This window comes from Thamnophis sirtalis, unplaced genomic scaffold (assembly GCF_051295495.1).
Source record: "Thamnophis sirtalis isolate CommonGarterSnake01/CBP01778 unplaced genomic scaffold, rThaSir2_p1.2 scaffold_4, whole genome shotgun sequence".
Classification (NCBI taxonomy): domain Eukaryota; kingdom Metazoa; phylum Chordata; class Lepidosauria; order Squamata; family Natricidae; genus Thamnophis; species Thamnophis sirtalis.
Window position 1 is genome coordinate 116,473,470 of NW_028261384.1, and position 19,017 is coordinate 116,492,486.

Below are 19,017 nucleotides of genomic sequence, written 5' to 3' on the forward strand. Positions count from 1 at the left end.
GGATTTCAAAGGAATAATTTAATATCAATTAATAGAAATCTTTCAAAAACATTTTTCTTCAATTAAAAATGTATATGATCTAGCAGAGATTTTGCAAATATTCAAACAAGCAAACCAACTCCTTCCAATATACAAAATGTAAATTGTCAAATTTTGGATCCATTTCTTGCCCTCTAATTGGTGCATATGAAAAAGTTTAGCCATGAAATCAGACCACAGAGGTGAAGAAATCAGAGCCAGCCTTGGTTGATCTTTTCAACTATATGTTTAGCACCATTTTTTTCTCAATAACCTTCAAATTGCCCCTCTGATAAATCCAGAGGGACCAACTCAAAATTCCAGTTCCAGAACAAGCAAGGTTGACTTGGAATCAAAAGATTCTGATCACATACAATGGAGCCCAAATAATGCCTGTGAAATGGAACTGCAGTATAGAACTTAATATTGTATTTAAAAGCAATTATTTCTCACATATATTCATTAAAACAGCCATGTTTCATGACTTTTCAAACAAAGGAGGAGGTAGTAGTAGTAGTAGTAGTAGTAGCAGCAGCAGCAATAGCAGTAATAGCAGTAATAGTAGTAGTAGTAACAACCTAGAATTATATTTATTCAGAAAACAAAAGCCTTGATATTTTCACTCATGTTACTCCTTCATATAGTCAACATGTTTTTATCTCATCCACAATAGTTTGGGCCAGACTCTATCTATATCCCCAAAATCATCAGTTGAAAAATTGCTTCAAACCTATGAACAATGAGGTTCTAGTTCACACCACACTTTAAAACACTAAACAGAAGAGCAAAATCAACTTTCTTCTTTTAGTAAAAAACCAGGATCAGAATTCCCCCAGAATCCTCAACTTTTGTTTTAATCTGAAAGAGGCTTTCCATTCCTAATTCTGGAATCCTCTTTTCTGGTGGTACTGGAACTGGTGGGATTGTTGTCAGCAAGATGTGGAAACCCCATGGATCCTCTTCCAAACTTTGTCCCGATGATCCTTTGCCAAGCAAGGCTCCAAGATGGCTGCCATTTGAGTGATTTTTCGGTGGAAGCGGCAGCGGTCACGAGCCATTTCCTCCCATGGGCCCCGACGGGCAGCCCGAGAGGCGTAGTCCCAGACTACCAGTGAGTGGACAGTGACCACTGGGGAGAATCGGACCTAAGAATGAAGGAAAGATGTAAGTTAATCAGGCCAATACTTCTAGGTGGCTGCTTGTTGCTTTAAATCAAGTAAACAATTAACATTATATTATACGACACACTCTTATCATATTTATTAGATTTTTATCTAGCCTTTATTACCTTTATAAGTACTCAAGTCTCATTGGACTTGAATACTTGAGAAAGCATAAAGTTCCTCTTATTTTCTTCACAATGATAACCCAGCGAGGTGAGTTGGGCTTAGAGAGTGATTGGCCCAAAATCATTCAGCCAGCTTTCATGCCTAAGGCGGAACTAGAACTCAATCTCTTTCTAGCCAAGCACGTTAATTACCACACCAACTGAGTAAATCTAATTTAAATGTAAACCAATGTTTGTCCTATTGTTTCTTCCTTTTTTCCTTCTTCGCTTCTTGCTTCTTTTCTTCTTATTTCTTCTTGTCTGTTTTCTTCTCATTCTCCAGCAGATGGGCTTGTGTCTGTGTCTCTCCATATTCACACGGCGTATTTATTATCTGCCAAGAGCTTCCCATTTGACAATACTGGTTATACACTTAGGCACTCCAATTCGCAAACCTATTCAGGGTCCTCCATCAAAGGATCCTCCTTTAATGTTATTCCTTGCTCAATCGTCTCCTTCCTCCATCTTTAAATTAGATTTTGTTCTTTATACTTATGTATGTAGTTGTTGATCTGAGATCTGTGGAAACTCGAGTTCCAAACCACTTTTAACAGCCAAATTTAGTAGGTGACTTTAGGCTAATTATTTCTCACCCCAACTATTTAACAGGGCTGTTATGAGGATACAACTGAAAGAAAAAAATATTTTCTATGTCCCCCTGGTGCTTTATAGGAGAAGTGGGGGGGGGGGGAAACCAAGACATTTGTTCATTTGATTCATTTTAGGTGGTTTCCCAACAGTTCTGACACTGTTTCTTCTCAGTGGTAAAGTCCTTTTAATTTCATTTTATCCCCACTATAATCTGAGATTAGAGCTACATCCCATTTTTCTTCTGGGTGCAGTGCAAATCAAATAATTTCACTCTCACAAGAGGCACATAAAATCTGGTCAGCTAAAAGGTAGCCACTGGCCTCTAACACCCAGGAATCCCCATGGGTTATAATCATCATAATTCATGATCAACACTCAAGCTAATCCTTCGCATGTCAGTATATACAGGTGGTTGAATGTCTTTTTAACTTTTGCCTTAATAAAAGAGAGTTTATTTCCCATTCACAATCCCCATCTTTCAAAAATTATTTTAAAACAGAGGCCCAGTCTAAGTTCAAATAAAATTGTCTGGCTTGTTTACTTGCAGTTTTTCACGCTCTTCTTCCAAAGAGGTTTGTGCATTTAGGGTAGTTAAATAAGAATTTGAATCTGTCTGTGGACTTGGCACATTTATGCAGAAGTGATAGTAAGGCAAAAAGGAAATAGAAAACAAAGCCAGGAATCTTTATTTTTAATTTATAATAGGCAATCTCTTAAAGGGAGGCAGGGAAATGAGTCTACTCAACTGGGAAATGTCCTAATCTTACATCATTTATTTCCTTTGGAAGAGACGTATGATTCATAGTCAGGGAGAATTAAAAAGAAACATGACTTCTATTTCTTCCTAATTCAGGCACTGATTTGGTGACTAAATTAATCATGTCACATCACATGAATCGTTCCCCTATTTGGTTTTCCACAGAGGTCTAACTCAATTGGAGCTGAATTCCCTGAAATTACTGAATGGGAAGGGCATTTTGTGAACGATAAAACCATCTTTGCTCCCTCAGGCATTCAGCCTTTTGTTCTTCCACATGTTCTTTGAAGAGAATACTCCAACAGTCTAATCCTAACACCTCTCCAATAAAAGTCTACCTTCTCCTCTAATGCAATGGTAGTCAACCTGGTCCCTACTGTCCACTAGTGGGTGTTCCAGCTTTCATGGTGGGTGGTAGGGGTTTTGTCCAATACTGAAGCACTTTCCTTTTTTCAAATTTAATTGACTTTTTAAAAAAAATTCATACCATTATTTAAAAACATTTTCATTAGGTTTTCATAAAATCACCATTACTGTGGAACTGGTGGGCGGTTAGAAAATTTTACTACTAACAGAGATACAAAAGTGGGTGATAGGTATAAAAAGGTTGACTACCCCTGCTCTAATGTGTATGCCTCTGGCTGATAAAATACACAATAGTTTAATGACTATTATACATGTAGTCCTCAACTTACAATAGTTCATTTAGTGACTGTTCAAAGTTACAACAGCACTGAAAAAAGTGATTTATGGCCTGTTTTTCACACTTAAGACTGTTGCATTATCCTCATAATCATGTGATCACAATTCAGATGCTTGGCAACTGATTTGTGACTGTTGCTGTGTCCCAAGGTCACATGATCCCCTTTTGCAACCTTCTGACAAGCAAAGTCAATGTGGAAGCCAGATTCGCTTAACAACCATGTTACTAACTTAACAGCTGCAGTGATTCACTTAGCAAATGTGGCAAGTAAAGTCGTAAAATGGGACTAACCTCTCTTAACAAATGTCTCATCTAGTAATGGAAATTTTGGGCTCAGTTGTGTTCATAAGTCAAGGAGTGTGTGTGTGTGTGTGTGTGTGTGTGTGTGTGTGTGTGTGTGTGTGTGTGTGTGTGTGTTTTCCAGTATAACTCTGGAACGCCTCAAGCAATTTCAACCAAATTTGGGACACAGATGACTTACTTTCTGGAAACAAATATTGTGAGGGTAAGACACCTCTAAAACCCTTCAAGGTGTGTGTTAAGATACAGCCTGTTGTGTATTAAAATGGCTTCTAATGTACTGTCGTAAAATGGCTTCTACTGTGCAGCACAGTGGAGTTGCCATGGTAACTGTTTCACAGTACTCCGCAAGGAGGCTCCCTCTGCTAAGGGGGAAAATCCAACTTTAGAAATTACATTTGGTCTGGACGTTTCCCCCCTACAAATAAATACCCAGGCAATACTGGGTTATCGACTAGTTTCCAACAAAATGGACCATATAGCCTGGGACCTGGTTAATTGAGGGTCTGTCTCCTATAGTATCTGTCCGGCTAATCTAGTCTGACAGGTTTGGTGTGCTCCAGGTTTCTCCAGTTGAACAATGCTGTCTATCGAGACCCCAGTAGCATGCCTTCTCTATTCGATTCCATATAACAGTTGTCTACAAGGAGGTACTTCCCAAGGTCCAAGTGCCTGCCCCCCGGCCACTAGTGTTTCGATGGATCCCCAAAAATTGACTTTTCACCCATATCTTTGGCAACTAGGGGTGAAAGCCCCCTTTTCTTCTTATTCTTTGTTTTCAACCTGGTTTAGTTATTTTTGCTATTTTGACTCTTTTTTTGTTTTGTGTTGTTTGATTGTTTCATTTTTCACACTTTGTAAACCACCCAAGGTAACAAAGAGTCAGTCAGCAAACTGAATAAATAAATGGAGCTAAAATCCTCACTTTCAACCTCAGCAAGAAATTCAACTGATGCAACTTTGCCCACTACTGTACTGCTTCAAAAACAACAGCTCAAAAGTACTGTGTATCATCTCTACTCTTCATCATCATGGTGAAAATAGTTTAAAAAAGCACAAACATTTTCTCAAACATAATCATGTGGGCAAGTCTAAATTTCAATCAGTCACAGCCAAGAGCAGAAATACAAGTGTTCATGGTTCCTAATTAAGGAGCCACAAAAAAACACAACAAAGGTGGATTTTGAAAATCCTCATTCCAAACACATTCATGGAGCACACATAAGTATTTTAGGACTCTCACCTTCTTTTTCACCTGGATTTCCTGCTGTGAAACTGTTTCTGCAGGGAGTGGAGAAGTGCTTTTCCTGAGACTTGGTTGGCAGCATAGGTAGGTCTCCTGATTTCTTTCAACTTTTTGATGTTCTCTGGGCAATGACTGCTTTGGGAGATGACATGATTCTTCAAGTTTAAAACTGGTTCTTGTCCAATAAGAAGAGACAGTTTCTTGATGGTTTGGGGCATTCAGTGAAGCAATGGTGAAGTCTGTAAGGGCCTGAATAGGTTTGGAAAAGCAAAGTGGATGTAAGGGATCACTGTTCATGGATAGAGCTCCACAGAGATTCTCAAAAACAATCTTCTGTACAGAGTCCTCCTCTTCTATATCCTGATAATTCTCTCGGTCTCCTGAATTGTTGCCATCAGAGCAAATTTGGGTCTTACTACTGTCTTCCATCTCATCCTCACTCCACCAGTCTTCTGAACTGTCATCATTGTCATCTTCTTCATCTTCTAGTGGACTATAGAATAAGGAAAGTACCAGAGAACTCTGGAAGCTACCGGGGTTGGTAGGCGATTCCATGTTACACGTAGCTTCATTCTTTCCACTCTTTTGCTTCATTTCTGGTTTTTTCTCATCCTTTGAAGAACCAAGTGAACATATTAAGCTTTGTTTTCCACCTATTGGCGGATCCTGGTTAGATTTCATGTTCTTCTCCAGTTCCTGGGGAACGAAGGTGGTTTCCAAAATTTCATCAAGGCCCTTATTAAAATTTAATTGTCCATTAGGATTTAAGCAGTCCAAAGTATTTTCTAAGCATCCACAGAGGTCCAACTCTTTTATAAAGATTTCAGGATTGCAAGTATCTTCTTCCAACAACTTAAGAGAGACATGCTCAGAACTTTTTACAGTCACACATTCCATGTCCTTTCCTGAAGAATCTTGCCAATTATTTCTCAAATCAAATACTATCGTAGGACTTATTAAACACAGCTCAGAAATCCCTTCCTCTTCCAAATGCATGTTATTTACTGGAATGCTGCTTGAGTCGATCAAAACTTGTTCAATGTCTTCTCCAAAACAGTCTAAAAGCAAATTTCTCTCCGAAAGATGGTTTGTATGACTCTTCAGAAAACAACGTTCTTGACAGCTGTCTTTCTCCATCATCATCTCAATGTTGTTTTTATTTCTTTTAAGTTCTCTGGCCTTCTTTATCTTCTCTAAGATGGGCAATGCTCTTCTAGCAATGCCCCTCAACACAGTCTTCATCAGGTTTGTAGAGAAAGGCTGCCAAAAATATAAAAATCTTCGCAACCAGACCATAGTGAGCTTGAACATATGTCGAAGAACTGAAAATGTGCCAGCAGGTGTGTAACTGACTGGTTCAAGAGGTGGATTTTTTGTCATCCCAGAGCCAAAGGGATAGCAACTGTTGAGGAGAATATTTTGGGGTTCAAAGGGTGAGGTGAACTGGCTGTCCATGATACACGGAGGCATTTTAAATCTGAAAAGAAGCAATCGGTGTTGGAATTTAGAGTAAGAACATGTAAGTTGAAACTCAAGATTGTTGGACTATAACAAACTACAGGTCCTTTGACTTATAACTATAATGAACCCCAAATTTCTATTGCTGAACAAGACAGGTAAGTGAATTGTGCCCCATTTTACCTTTTTTTGGTCACAGTTAAGTGAATCGCTGCAGTTGTTAAGTCAATTATATGGCTGTGAAACGAATATGACTTTCAACACTGATTTTGCTTGTTGGAGTGATCACGTGACCCCAGGATAGCATGACTATCATAAATACATGCCAGTTGCCAAGCACCCAAATTTTGATCATTTGACCACAGGGATATGTGTGTGTGTGTGTGTAAAGGGAAGGAGGGAGGGAGGGAGGGAGGGAGAGAGAGAGAGAGAGGGAGAGAGGGAGAGGGAGAAGAGAGAGAACATCAAGTCTAGCACTGTCCTTTGTCTCATACAGATCTCTTTCCCATCATCTGCTATTTTTAACAATATACCTATTTAGGACTAAACTACACTACTCACATATAGTTCTACCAAATACTTTACTATAGTAGTCTTCGTTTTATTTTTATGCAGGAAACCATGACAACTTTAAGATGTGTGGATTTTAAGCATGGCTGGCTGAGGAATTGTGGGAGTTGAAGTCCACATATCTTAAAAGTTGCTATGGTTGTATTGTGCATACATAAACACACATATAAACACACACACACACACACACACAAATCTACCAAACAAACATTTTATTATAGTAGTTTTTCTTTTTATGCAGGAAACAATAACAAAATAAAAATAATGAAAACATGGAAATATCAATTAACATAAGTAATAATGTAATAGACCAGTTTGTTAAAAATATGTTTTGACATATTTTCTAAGGATGATCGTTTTATGAGAACCTAGTGAAGGGGTCATGCTGTGATTGAAAATCAAGTCACGGGTAATCCTCACCTTATAACCATTCTTTTAATATAGGCTTGGCAAAAGTGATTCATGATCTGTTCTCACACTAATGACTGTCACCACCCCTGTGGTCATGTGACTGCAATTATGGACCTTAGCTACCAAGTCACATTTACAACCTGTTGCAGCAGCCTGTGACTTGGTGATTGCAATTTGTGACTTTTTTTTGCCAATCTCCAGCATGACTCACTTAACAACAGTTGTAAAAACTATCATAAAATCGGATTTGATTTCACTTACGACAGGAATTCCAGTCCCAATTGTGATCATGAGATGAGGACTATATTTCATTCTAGATATTCTGGTCCATAACTCCTAACACCCTTCAGCTACATCTGAGATTTCTGGGCATTGCTATTCAACAACATCTGAAAAACCATAATTTCCCACCAACTTTCTTACACTATTCTGATTAAAACCTTTTAATTTGGTCCAGAAAAATAACTGGCATTCTGGCACAAATTTTTAATATGACTAAAAATGCATGATATTCTTTTACTGCAAAGTCTGCAAGAATATTTTTATTTTTTTCAGAGGGAAAACAAGAGCATTTAATGCTTGCTTTATACTAAGTCATGTTCCTGGTATCAGATTCAAATGCTGAACCTCAAAGCCAGAATAACAGAGTTGGATGAGACCTTGGAGATCTTACAGTCCAGGGGTCCCCAAACTTTGCAAATTTAAGACTTGTGGACTTCAACTCCCAGAATTCAGAGCTGGTTGGAGAATTCTGGGAGTTGAAGTCCACAAGTCTTAAAGTTGCCAAGTTTGAAGATCTCTGTTCTAGACCAACTCAGGAAAGAGTTGGCCTATACCATTTCAGACAAATGGTTGTCCAATCTCTTCTTAAAAACTTCCAGTGAAGCCTGAAAGGGAACAGGTTCTGGCATTTGGAAAACCACAACTCCAGCATTCTTTAGAAAATCAAAGTGGAACAAATTCCCTTCCAGGGCATCCTTGTTCCTTTGCTAATCCACTTTTCTCAACAAAAGGCCAAATTCAAAATAAGCTTTGAGAAACAAGAGCTGGCAAGTGGAGGCACGGGGAAAGAGAAAGAGGCTGGAAGACCACATTCTTAGGTGCCTTTCTCCCAAATTCCAGCACAATTCCTTCTGCCCCCTACCTGTAGGGCAGTTCACCTCCCAGCTTTCTTAAGGAAGGTTTCACCAGTTGAGGTGTGTAGGCTGAATTCAGGGCGCGCCCCAGACAAGTTGAAGCAAGTGCCCCTGGAACGCTGGCAACACCCCAGTCCGGAAGAAAGGGGGGAACCGCGCGCGCACATACATACACACACACAGAGTTCGGATGCTGAGTGTGCAGCTGCCAGGAGAGAGGAGGAGAGACAACCCTTCTGACCCACAACAGGTTAGATCTGGAAGTGGGGGGAGGAGGGGACTATATTCACAAAGGGAATCATCAATGTTTGAGAAGCGACAGTCATTACAAAGGAGCAGAAAGGTTTGCAAATGATTGTGGACTGAAATTCTTTTTGATGGTGGATTTGAATGATCAGAAGTTATCAGTGCAAAGAGCTTGGATCCTCTAGGAGAAGATCCTAATGGAATGTAGAGGAATGTTATGGAAAGAGGGACAAGAATTGCAAAGTGGCTTTTGCTGAGGATATCTGGTTCTTTCTGAAAGAGGAAAGTAAGGAGGATCCAATGAGTTTCCTAAGAAGCATTTGATGGATAACAAGCAGTAGCACTGGAAGGAGGGGGGGAGGGGGCTGGTAAAATTGGAAGCTGAGTCAGGAAGAGGAGGCTGATTACTTTGGGGGGCAAAGAAAGGGGAGGAAAGGGAGAAAGAGACTCAAAAGAGTGTCGATAAAAGTCCCTATTCTACAGCAAAAACAACAACACAACACATCTTGGAATATTCTTTGGATGAGGAATCTCAACTAACCCTTCTAGAAGACACCAGGTTGGATAAGCCATCCTACACTTTGGAGAACCACAGACCAAGACTTGAATAATTCACCTTGCATGAAAATTAGAGAGTGGCATAGCAATGATATTTTGAAGGACCAGAGCAAAAAGGACAGCACCTTGGGGGGGGGGGGGAGTGGGGGAGAGAGGCAAAAGCCAAGAACAATCTAGGCTTTAGATGGGGGATCCAGGATCGAGGGAAGGAGACCCACCACGCTTGTGCCAACGGAGGAGAAACAGTTCTGAGAACCGCACGAAGCGAGAGGGAAGATTACCAACAATTAAAAAGGGCGGATCGCTTGGGTGGATGCCTGGGAAGGCAACCCAGAGGGCGGAGGTGGCAGGGCTATCATAATGCCAAGCCGGGACACCTGGCCCGAGTTCGGGAAAACCAGAACTTTTCTGAAAACAGGCGTTGCCTTCGGGAAGTGCCTAAAGCACGCGAGAAACAGAACACACGGGGTGTGGAGGCAGGGAATCAGCTTGGAAACCCGCATTTTTGCGGGGAATAAGCAGGAGATCGAACCCCACAATAGACCAAGGGGTCCAGGACACCCAAGAGCCCCAATACATTGGGGGGGGCAGCATTTTGGGATCTCCCCACCCAACCCCGCCCCGGGGGGAAGAAAAGTCTAATGGTTCTTTTAACCCTCTTACCTGTGGATTTTTAGCCAGTAATTAACTCGCTCCAACATGTAACCGCGGGATAAACGCGAATAAGCGGCCGGACGGTAGGCTTTGCAAAACAGCAGCTCTTCTCGGCACGAACCATTTCGCCCTATCGAGAATGACCTTTGCTTTTCCTGTGTAGATTTAGAACGGAATGTTTGATGGCAAAGCGAAACCCGCAGGCGCTTTATATAAACTCGTTCCGCAATGGAAAGACGTCATCGCATTGTGACGTTGAAGGTACGGGGCGTGGCCAGAGCCGCAGAGGGAGAGGGACGTGAGGACTCTAGAAGGGGAGGGGCGCGCGAAGGATGTGGTGACGTCAGGGGAATTTTCGGTTGCCGACGGCCTGTGTGGGGGTGGGCGGAAATGGAAACTTACCCAATACTTTCAATTTTCGCTTCTGGAGTTTAAAAAACATTATTTGGAAAAACTCACTTTAAAAAAAAAAAACATCCTTGAATAATGTTGACAGACTGTAGGGCAGAGGACACTCACTGGTGATCCACGGACCACTGGTGGTGCGCGAGAAAATTTTTGGTGGTCCTCAGAAAAATTATTTGCATTTTTTATATTGCACTAAATGCGATTTATCTTTTTACTAGTGGCCCACGGGATTTAAAATTACGAATTTAGTGGTCCCTGAGGTCCAAAAGGTTGGTGATCCCTGCTCTAGGGAGATTCTCAGTCATCCAGGTCATGGTTGTCCCAAAGATGCTTTTTCAAGAGGCAACTGGAGTCTGTGGTTTTTCTTTGAAGACAGCTTCTTGGATGAGGAGTGAAACGTCTTTAAAAAAAACGGCAAGAAAGTCCAGTTGCTGCTTGAAAAAACACCTTTGGGTCAATATTGTTGAGACTTTGGAAAAAATGCAAAGGAGAAACAACTAAGATGATTAAAGGCCTTGAGACAAAATCCTATGAAGAATGTTTGCACGAATTGGATATAGCAGTAGACTTATATACCGCTTCATAGGCCTTTCAGGCCTCTCTAAGCGGTTTACAGAGAGTCAGCATATTGCCCCCAACAATCTGGGTCCTCATTTTACCCACCTCGGAAGGATGGAAGGCTGAGTCAACCTTGAGCCGGTGAGATTTGAACCGCTGACCTGCTGATCTAGCAGTAGCCTGCAGTGCTGCATTTAACCACTGCGCCACCTTGGCTCTTGGATATGGCCAATCTACTCTAGCCAAAGGAGGACTAGGGGGGGGGGGACGGGACAATACCAGTGTTCCAGTATTTGAGAGTTTACCACAAATAAGAGGGGGTTCAATTTATTTTACAAAGCACCAGAAGGCAAGACAAGAAACAATGGATGGGAACTAATCAAGGAGAGAAGCAACCTGGAATTAAAGAGAAACTTCCCAACAGTGAGAACTATCAACCAATGGAAAAGCTTGCCTTCAGAAGTTGTGGGTATTTCATCTCTGGAGGTTGTTAAGAAAAGATTGGACAGACATCTGTCTGAAATGGTCTCCTGCTTGAGTAAGGGGTTGGACTAGAAGACCTCCAAAGCCCCTTCCAGCTCTAGTCTGATGATGATGATGATGATGATGATGATGATGATGATGATGATGATGATGATGATTCAAATAGAATTGGATGCCTTGTTTGCAGAGGAAAGAGCTGCAGCTAACAAGGAGTTTGGGGTCTGAAAAATACAAAGCTTATTTCATCATCCATGTATAGATTTATTTACCAACATTTTGCCCCGCCTTTTTTTCAACAACTCACTCTAGCTGCTACTGGATAGGGAGTCCTCGACTTGCAAAAGTTCATTTAGTAACCCTTCAAAACTACAACGGCACTGAAAAAAGGGACATGGCCATTTTTTTACATGGCCATTGTAACATCACAGGATCAAAATTCAGATACTTGGCAACTGACTCATATTTATGATGGTTGCAGTGTCCCGGGATCATATCATCACCTTTTGCTACCTTTTTTTAAAGCAAAGTCAGTGGGGAAATAACTAGAGCTACAAATAGAAAAGGCTACAACTCAGTTTTTCTACCTTTGATACGGTCACAGATATTTTACATGAGACAAAAAAAAACCCACCTTAATCCTGTTCAAATGCACACAAATAAATCTACAGGAAGAATAGAATAGTTGGAAGTGAAGTAAAGAAAAAAAACTTTTTAAAACTTTGTTTTCAAAATCCTTTCCCATTTGGTAAGCAAGACAGGTGGTATTTTGGAGCGGAGAGATAATGTTTTATACATACTGTGCCACCATGGCAACTTTAATATGTGTGAATTTTTAACATGGCTAGCTAAGGAATTCTGGGAGTTGAAGTCCACACATCTTAAAGTTGCCATGGATGTATTATGCATAAACAAACACACTCATAAACACACACACACACTAATTTGCATGTTGTAATAAAGTGCAACAAGGAAAGGACACCAGGAGTTCATATGGTTTTCTTGCATAATAGACTCTGACTACAGTCATTATTTTATCGAATCCCAAAAGACTAGCTAGGCTAGGCATGTCACACCCACCACCCACAGGCTGCATGTAGCACCAAATTGTGATTTATATGCCTTAACTATACTATATATTTTACATGCGATCCAAGACAATTCCTCTATACTCAGTGCGGCCCAGAGAAGCCAAAAAGTTGGAATGGACACCCAGGTTTCAGACAGATGACAATTTCATCATAAGGGAAAAAGAAGAAAAATAAATAACACATGGAATACCAAAAAAAGTCAAAAGATAAAAACTGGAAAGCTACCAAAAATATTTTTGTTTTTTCTCTGTTTCTATAGTCTCTGACTCAGGGGTGGGTTCTTGCCAATTCTAACCTTCTCTATAGAAGAGGTTCCACAAATCTACAGTGCAGTTTAGAACCAGTTCCAGCTCCCTCCCCCCACCCGTCCGCACATCATCAAGATGAAGAGTGAGAAGAGGAATTTTGGGAGTTGAAGTCCACAAGTCTTAAAGCTGTCAAGTTTGAACACCCCTGGGGTTTTTTTTCCTAAGGGTTAGGGGTGCAAGGGTCTTGTAATTTGACATCTTTAAGACGTGCGTGCTTCAAATGCCAGAGTTTCTGAGCCAACATTTTGGTTGTTAAGCAAGAGCGTTGTTAAGTGAGTTTCACCACATTTTACAAGTTGGCCATGCCCACCCAGTCACATGGCTGGCAAGCCACTCTCACCTGGTCATATGGCTGGCAAGCCACTCCCACCTGGTCACATGGCTAGCAAGCCACTCCCACAAAGCAGGCCACACCTACAGAAGAGGTTCTAAAAAAATTTGAAACCTACCACTGCTCTGATTTATTAGAGATTTTGCCTTGTATAATTTTTTAAACCAACACTTCCCTTCCAAACTTAAGGAGTGAAATTAAAAGTGTTTTTTTTTTGCTGATGATTGAAAATTAATGTACAATTAAGTAGCCCAAGTAGGGGAAAGGGATAGAAAATTCTAACCCTAGCTGTATTATTACTAGTACGTACATGATCAGATACATGTACAGCAGTGGTGAGTTTCAGATTCCGTTCCAACTAGTATGGTTGGAACAGCCCCAGAATCACCCACATGCATGCGTGTGGTGCGCGTGGTACGCGTGCACCCCTGCGCAGTGCGCATATGCATTGCAGCATCAAATGACGCTTCCACAAGCCTTCACGACTCTCCAGCTGCTCAGTAGAGTGTTGCGCAGGTGCCATACGTGCCATGCACATGTGCAGAAGCACAAAAAGCTTAAAGCACAGGTAAGGAGCTCGGGCGGGCAGGTGGGCCCTCCGGAGCACCGTACCGGAACGGTACCCGGTGCTCTGGGCAGGATCCGCCTGCAACGCACTACTGATGTACAGGTATGATAACTGTTATCTTAATTTGCATTAGTACAAATTAGTCAAATTTAGTCTATTCTTAAGTAGGATGTATGATTATTTGCATTACATGTAAATTAATCTGAATAGGAATTCCTAATGTCTAACACATTTTTATCAAGCAGAGTTTTCAACAAAGGTTTATAAAATGAATAATACTTGTGTTTAATGTTTCTGCCACCTTATGGTACATTCCTTCTCCTAATGATATTACACTGGATATACAAAGATGATGCTTTAATAATGAAAAATAAGTCATTTTTTCTCGCAGTCCAACCCACTTAACAGGGTTGTTGTTGTTACAGAGAAATATAGGTGGGGGGAAAATTACAAAATAATAAAGGTAAATATATAAATGGCAAATCAAAGGAAGGACTTTGTTCTATATTGGACATACATAAGAGATCTATTAAAGTTCTGAAAGGTTTTATTAGAAGGGTCAAAGAAAATGAAAACAAGCTCTAGGACATTGTTTGAAGGGATTAAAGGTCAACATTTTTAAAAGTAAAAGGAAGAAATACAATTTGAGTTTATTTGATCAAGGTTGAAATAGTTATGATTTTATTTCTAGTAATTCTTAATGGACTTTTGCTGATTGAATGACAGATTTTAAGAATTTGTTTATAGGTGAGAGATGAAATGTGGGATGAAAAGATTGTTTATTGTATTTTAAGAGAAGATGATAAGGTGTTAAATTGTTTATACTTGTGATGAAGAGGCGATTCTTTCTTTAAGTATTTTTTTCTTTCTTTGCTATACTTTATGCAAAGGAACAATAGTTCTTGCCTATTTATCTTCTTTCTAAAGGACATGTCTGTCATCATAGATGCAGAAATACGATTAACATATTTCTAGACTCCTTCTCATGAACCTAAGATTATGAGCTCTAAATACTTGACATTCCTAGCAAGCAATTAAAGCTCAGGAAATAATTAAGACTTGCCCGCACAAATTATTCTTATTCCCTTTTTTTAAACCACCTCTGACCCTCAGTTGCTCCTTCAGCTTCAGTCCTTTAAATATAAACACCAAAGACTGATATCTGTAATGTCTTTTAGGATTTTAAAAATATTAAAGGCATTTTTTGTATATTAAGAGCATGCAACAACATGCAATGTGTCATCCAAATAACATGGATAATGTACTTGCCTCAGGTCATGACATGAAATGATGCAAAAGTACCTAATATATATAATTTGTACAATTATCTCTTGCCACATGTGTCCATTTCAGCACCCTCGTGGTTTGTAAAGATGTTTATATCCTGCAGTCTTCCCTTCTCCAGGTTAAATGTACTCAATGCCTCCAACGTTTCCTTGTTAGTTTTTCCTTAAACATTCTTCTCCATACTTCAGTTTCTCTGTGTTCATCCTAAAATACAGGATCCGCACCTGGATATTTGTTTGTTTGTTTGTCAAACATGTACAAGATAACAAGGATAGGTATGAACATAAATATGAACAAAGGAAGTAAATGCAGATAAATGTGGACAGTAAGACAGGGATGGTAGGCGTGCTGGTGCGCTTATGTACTCCCCATTTACGGACTACTTAAGAATGGGGTGAGATCCACAATAGAGAGTTTAAGGTTGAAGTTGTGAGAGTTAGAGAATCTAACAATGGAGTCATAGAGCATTCTAGATTTTGACGACTCTGTTGCTGAAGTCGTTTTTTCTGCAATCAAGTTTGAAGCGGTTTACCTTGAGTTTGTATCCATTGTTTGCCCGTGTATTATTGTTGTTAAAGCTGAAGAAAACGTTGACAGGCAAGATGTTATTTTGTGTACTAAGCTTAAATTAAAACGCAGGGGGGCGCGGTTTCAGATTGTCCAAGCCCAAAATTTCAAGCCTGGTGGGATAGGAAATTTTATTGTGAGCAGAGGAGTGGAGTACTCTTCTCGTGAAATACCTCTGGACCAGGGGTGGGTTTCTCGCCCCGTTCCAACCGGTTCGGTTGGAACGGGGCCAGCGTCGTCCTCGTGCACGTGTGCAACACCCGCGTGCGCGCGCACAGCACACACATGCGTACTAGCATCTGTGCGATGCTCCAGCTGCTCCTGGAGGATCGCGCAGGCGCTGTATGCATCCTGTGCATGCATGGAAGCGCAGAACTCGTCAAATCCGGGTAAGAAGCGTGGGCGGGCGGGTAGGCCGTTCCCCGTTCCCGGAAGTTACTTACTTCTGGGTTCGCCGACCAACCGGTTTGCAGGGTTCGCCGCGAACCGGTTGAAACCCACCCCTGCTCTGGACCTGCTCAATCGTGTTAATGTCTGATATACAGTGTGGATTCCAGGCAGATGAGCTGTATTCGAGAATAGGTCTAGCAAAGGTTTTGTATGCCATAGTTAGTAATACAGTATTACCAGAGTAGAAGCTTCACAAAATTAGGTTAACAACTTTTAATGCCTTTTTGACAATGCTGTTACAGTGAGCTCTGGGGCTTAGATCATGTGGATCCTACTCATATAATCTTCTGTGTATGATCTGATCAAGACAGAGCAGAGAGAATTAATTATAATTATTTTGTATTTGTATTTGTATTTGTTTATTATTTATAGGCCGCCCTTTTCCCTGAGGGGACTCAGGGCGGCTCACAATTTATAGGGAGGGGAATACAAGACGAGACATGAGACAATACATAAAAGTAGAACACAACATTCATTCATCATTCGGGTGGGGACGGATTAGAATCTTTATCCCCAGGCCTGACGGGATAGCCAGGTCTTGAGGGCTGTGCAGAAGGTCTGGACGGTGGTGAGAGTGCGAATCTCCACAGGGAGATCGTTCCAAAGGGTCGGAGCTACTACTGAAAAGGCTCTCCTCCGCGTGGTTGCCAGTCGACACTGACTGGCGGATGGAACTCGGAGGAGGCCTAATCTGTGCGATCTAATAGGTCGTAGGGAAGTAATTGGCAGGTAATTGGTAATTATCCTCGTAAGTTGAGGACTAATTGAGCCCAAAATGTACGCAGTTAAGTGAGACATTTGTTAAGTGAGTTTTGCCCCTTTTGCAAATTTTCTTGCCAAAGTTGTTAAGTGAATCAATGCAGTTGATAAGTTATTACCCTGATTGTTAAGTGAATGTGCCTCCACCATTGACTTTGCTTGTCAGGAGGTCGCAAAACGTTATCCCCTGGCCCCAGGACACAGCAACCATCATAAATATGAACCAGTTGCCATGATCATAGGGATGCTGCAAAGGTGGTAACTATGAAAAATGGCCACGAGTTACTTTTTTCAGTGCCGTTGTAACTTCAAACAGTCACTAAACAAACTGTTGTAAGTTGAGGACTACCTGTATATGGAAACAGATGAGGAAGTCACTTTCTAGTTTCTTTCTAGTTTCATTTTCTCTTTTCTTTATTCCCTCCAATCTGCTTTTAACCTTGTGAACTAAATACAGTTGAATTGACAATTTAACCAATTCATTTGTCCCATTGAAACCGGTGGGAATAGTCTAACTAGGGATACACCTATTGAAAGGGGTGTGTCCCTTATTGAATTGGGGGGCTTCAAATCTCATAACCTAGTAATTTCAAAACTCAACTATTGCAAAGTGCTTTACATGGGGCTGCTCTTAGAAAAAAACCTCAGAAACTTCCAACAGGTTCAGAAGAAAGGGACATGGGCATGATGACTATGCCCACATGAACCTCTGTTTCCCAAGCTGCACTGATTGCCAATTTGTTTCCAAGTGCTAGTCAAAGTGCTGCTCTTTTATATACAGGTAGTCCTTGACGTACGACCAAAATTGAGCCTAAAATTTCTGTTGCTAGTTGCTTCAGTTGTTAAGTGAATTGCTAAGTTTGTAACACGGTTGTTAAGTGAATCTGGCTTCCCCATTGACTTTGCTTGCCAGAAGGTTACAAAAGAGGATTCACGTGACCCTGGGACACTGCAATGTCATAAATATGAGTCAAATGCCAAGTGTCCGAATTTTGGTGATATGACCATGGGGATTCTTCAACAGTTGTGAGAAAAACAGTGATAAGTCACTTTTTTCAGTGACATTTTAACTTTGAACAGTCACTAAATAAACTATTGTAAGTTGAGGACTACCTGTCATAACTGTAACCTTTAACTGGACAAAATGATGCATTATGGGGCAACACATTTTGAACCAAAATATCTCAAATGGGTTAACTTACAGAAACTTTCTGTTGGTAAGTGAGAAAGTTGTTAAATGAATTTTGCCCCATTTTACAACCTTTGTTGCTACTCTCGTTAAATGAATCACTCTCGTTGTTAAGTTAGCCACACAGTTGTTAAGTAAATCTGGTTTCCCCATTAACTTTGCTTGTCACATGGCCCCCCAGACACTACCACCATCATAAATAAAAAACAATTGCCAATCTTCTGAATTTTGATCATAAGACCTCAGGGGGATGTCGCAACTGTTGTAAGAGTGAAAAACAGTCATAAGTCTTTCAGTGGCGTTGTAGCTTTGGAGAGCCACTAAATGAACTCTTGTAAGTGGAGGACTACCTTTATTATTGTAAGCCACCCAAAGTCAGTTTGGAATCAGGCAGTGCCTAAATTGAATTAAATGAAATAAAAAATATTTGACTAAATCTGATACTAATTTTTATCTTTCTTTGCAAATGGAAACAAATTGAAGGCACTATGGAGAAATCTTACGCATAACTGTGTGAAGCAGGTGGAAGGAAGAACATCAGTTGAAGGGTCCTGTTGCTTGGTGTTACAGGAGGATAAAAATGAGGTCGAAATGAGATACCAGAATGAGATAGAGTTTAAAAAAACAAGATTATGGGGATAACAAAGGATTAGCAGTTCAGAAGTAGAACTTGATGGTCTTTTTCAACAGCAGAACTCAATCTGTAACCCTATAAGTGCTTAGCTTGAAGCAAGAGACACTGAAGTCAGCAGAACAATAATCCTGTGACATAGGATTGTATTATCAGAGAGTACAAAGATGTGAGTTGTTGATGGAAGACACTATATTTCACCAATTACATGGACTGTTCTTGAAGCGGATACTAATTTCCTTGTTTGTGGGGATGTTTATGTTCCTAATCTGGGCATCAGTGTTTCTCAACATCGCAACTTTGCCATTTCTCTAATTCAATGTTATAACCAAAATTTCCTGCCCATATAATCATTGGTTCTTTAACCTGTTCCTCTTCCATTTTAAATATGTATAACTAAATAAGTAGTTATACA

General features: G+C 40.4%; 1 protein-coding gene across 1 annotated transcript; it reads right to left on the reverse strand.

Annotated features, from left to right (window-relative positions):
- Positions 1-10,212, reverse strand: PPP1R15A (protein phosphatase 1 regulatory subunit 15A). Its single transcript, XM_014067935.2, has 3 exons — positions 9,985-10,212; positions 4,940-6,419; positions 1-1,163 (listed from the first exon to the last, which is right to left on the reverse strand). The coding sequence occupies exons 1-3, from the start codon at positions 10,020-10,022 to the stop codon at positions 948-950; spliced, it is 1,734 nt and encodes a 577-aa protein (XP_013923410.2). The 5' UTR covers positions 10,023-10,212; the 3' UTR covers positions 1-947.
- Between the last annotated feature and the right edge of the window lie 8,805 nt (positions 10,213-19,017).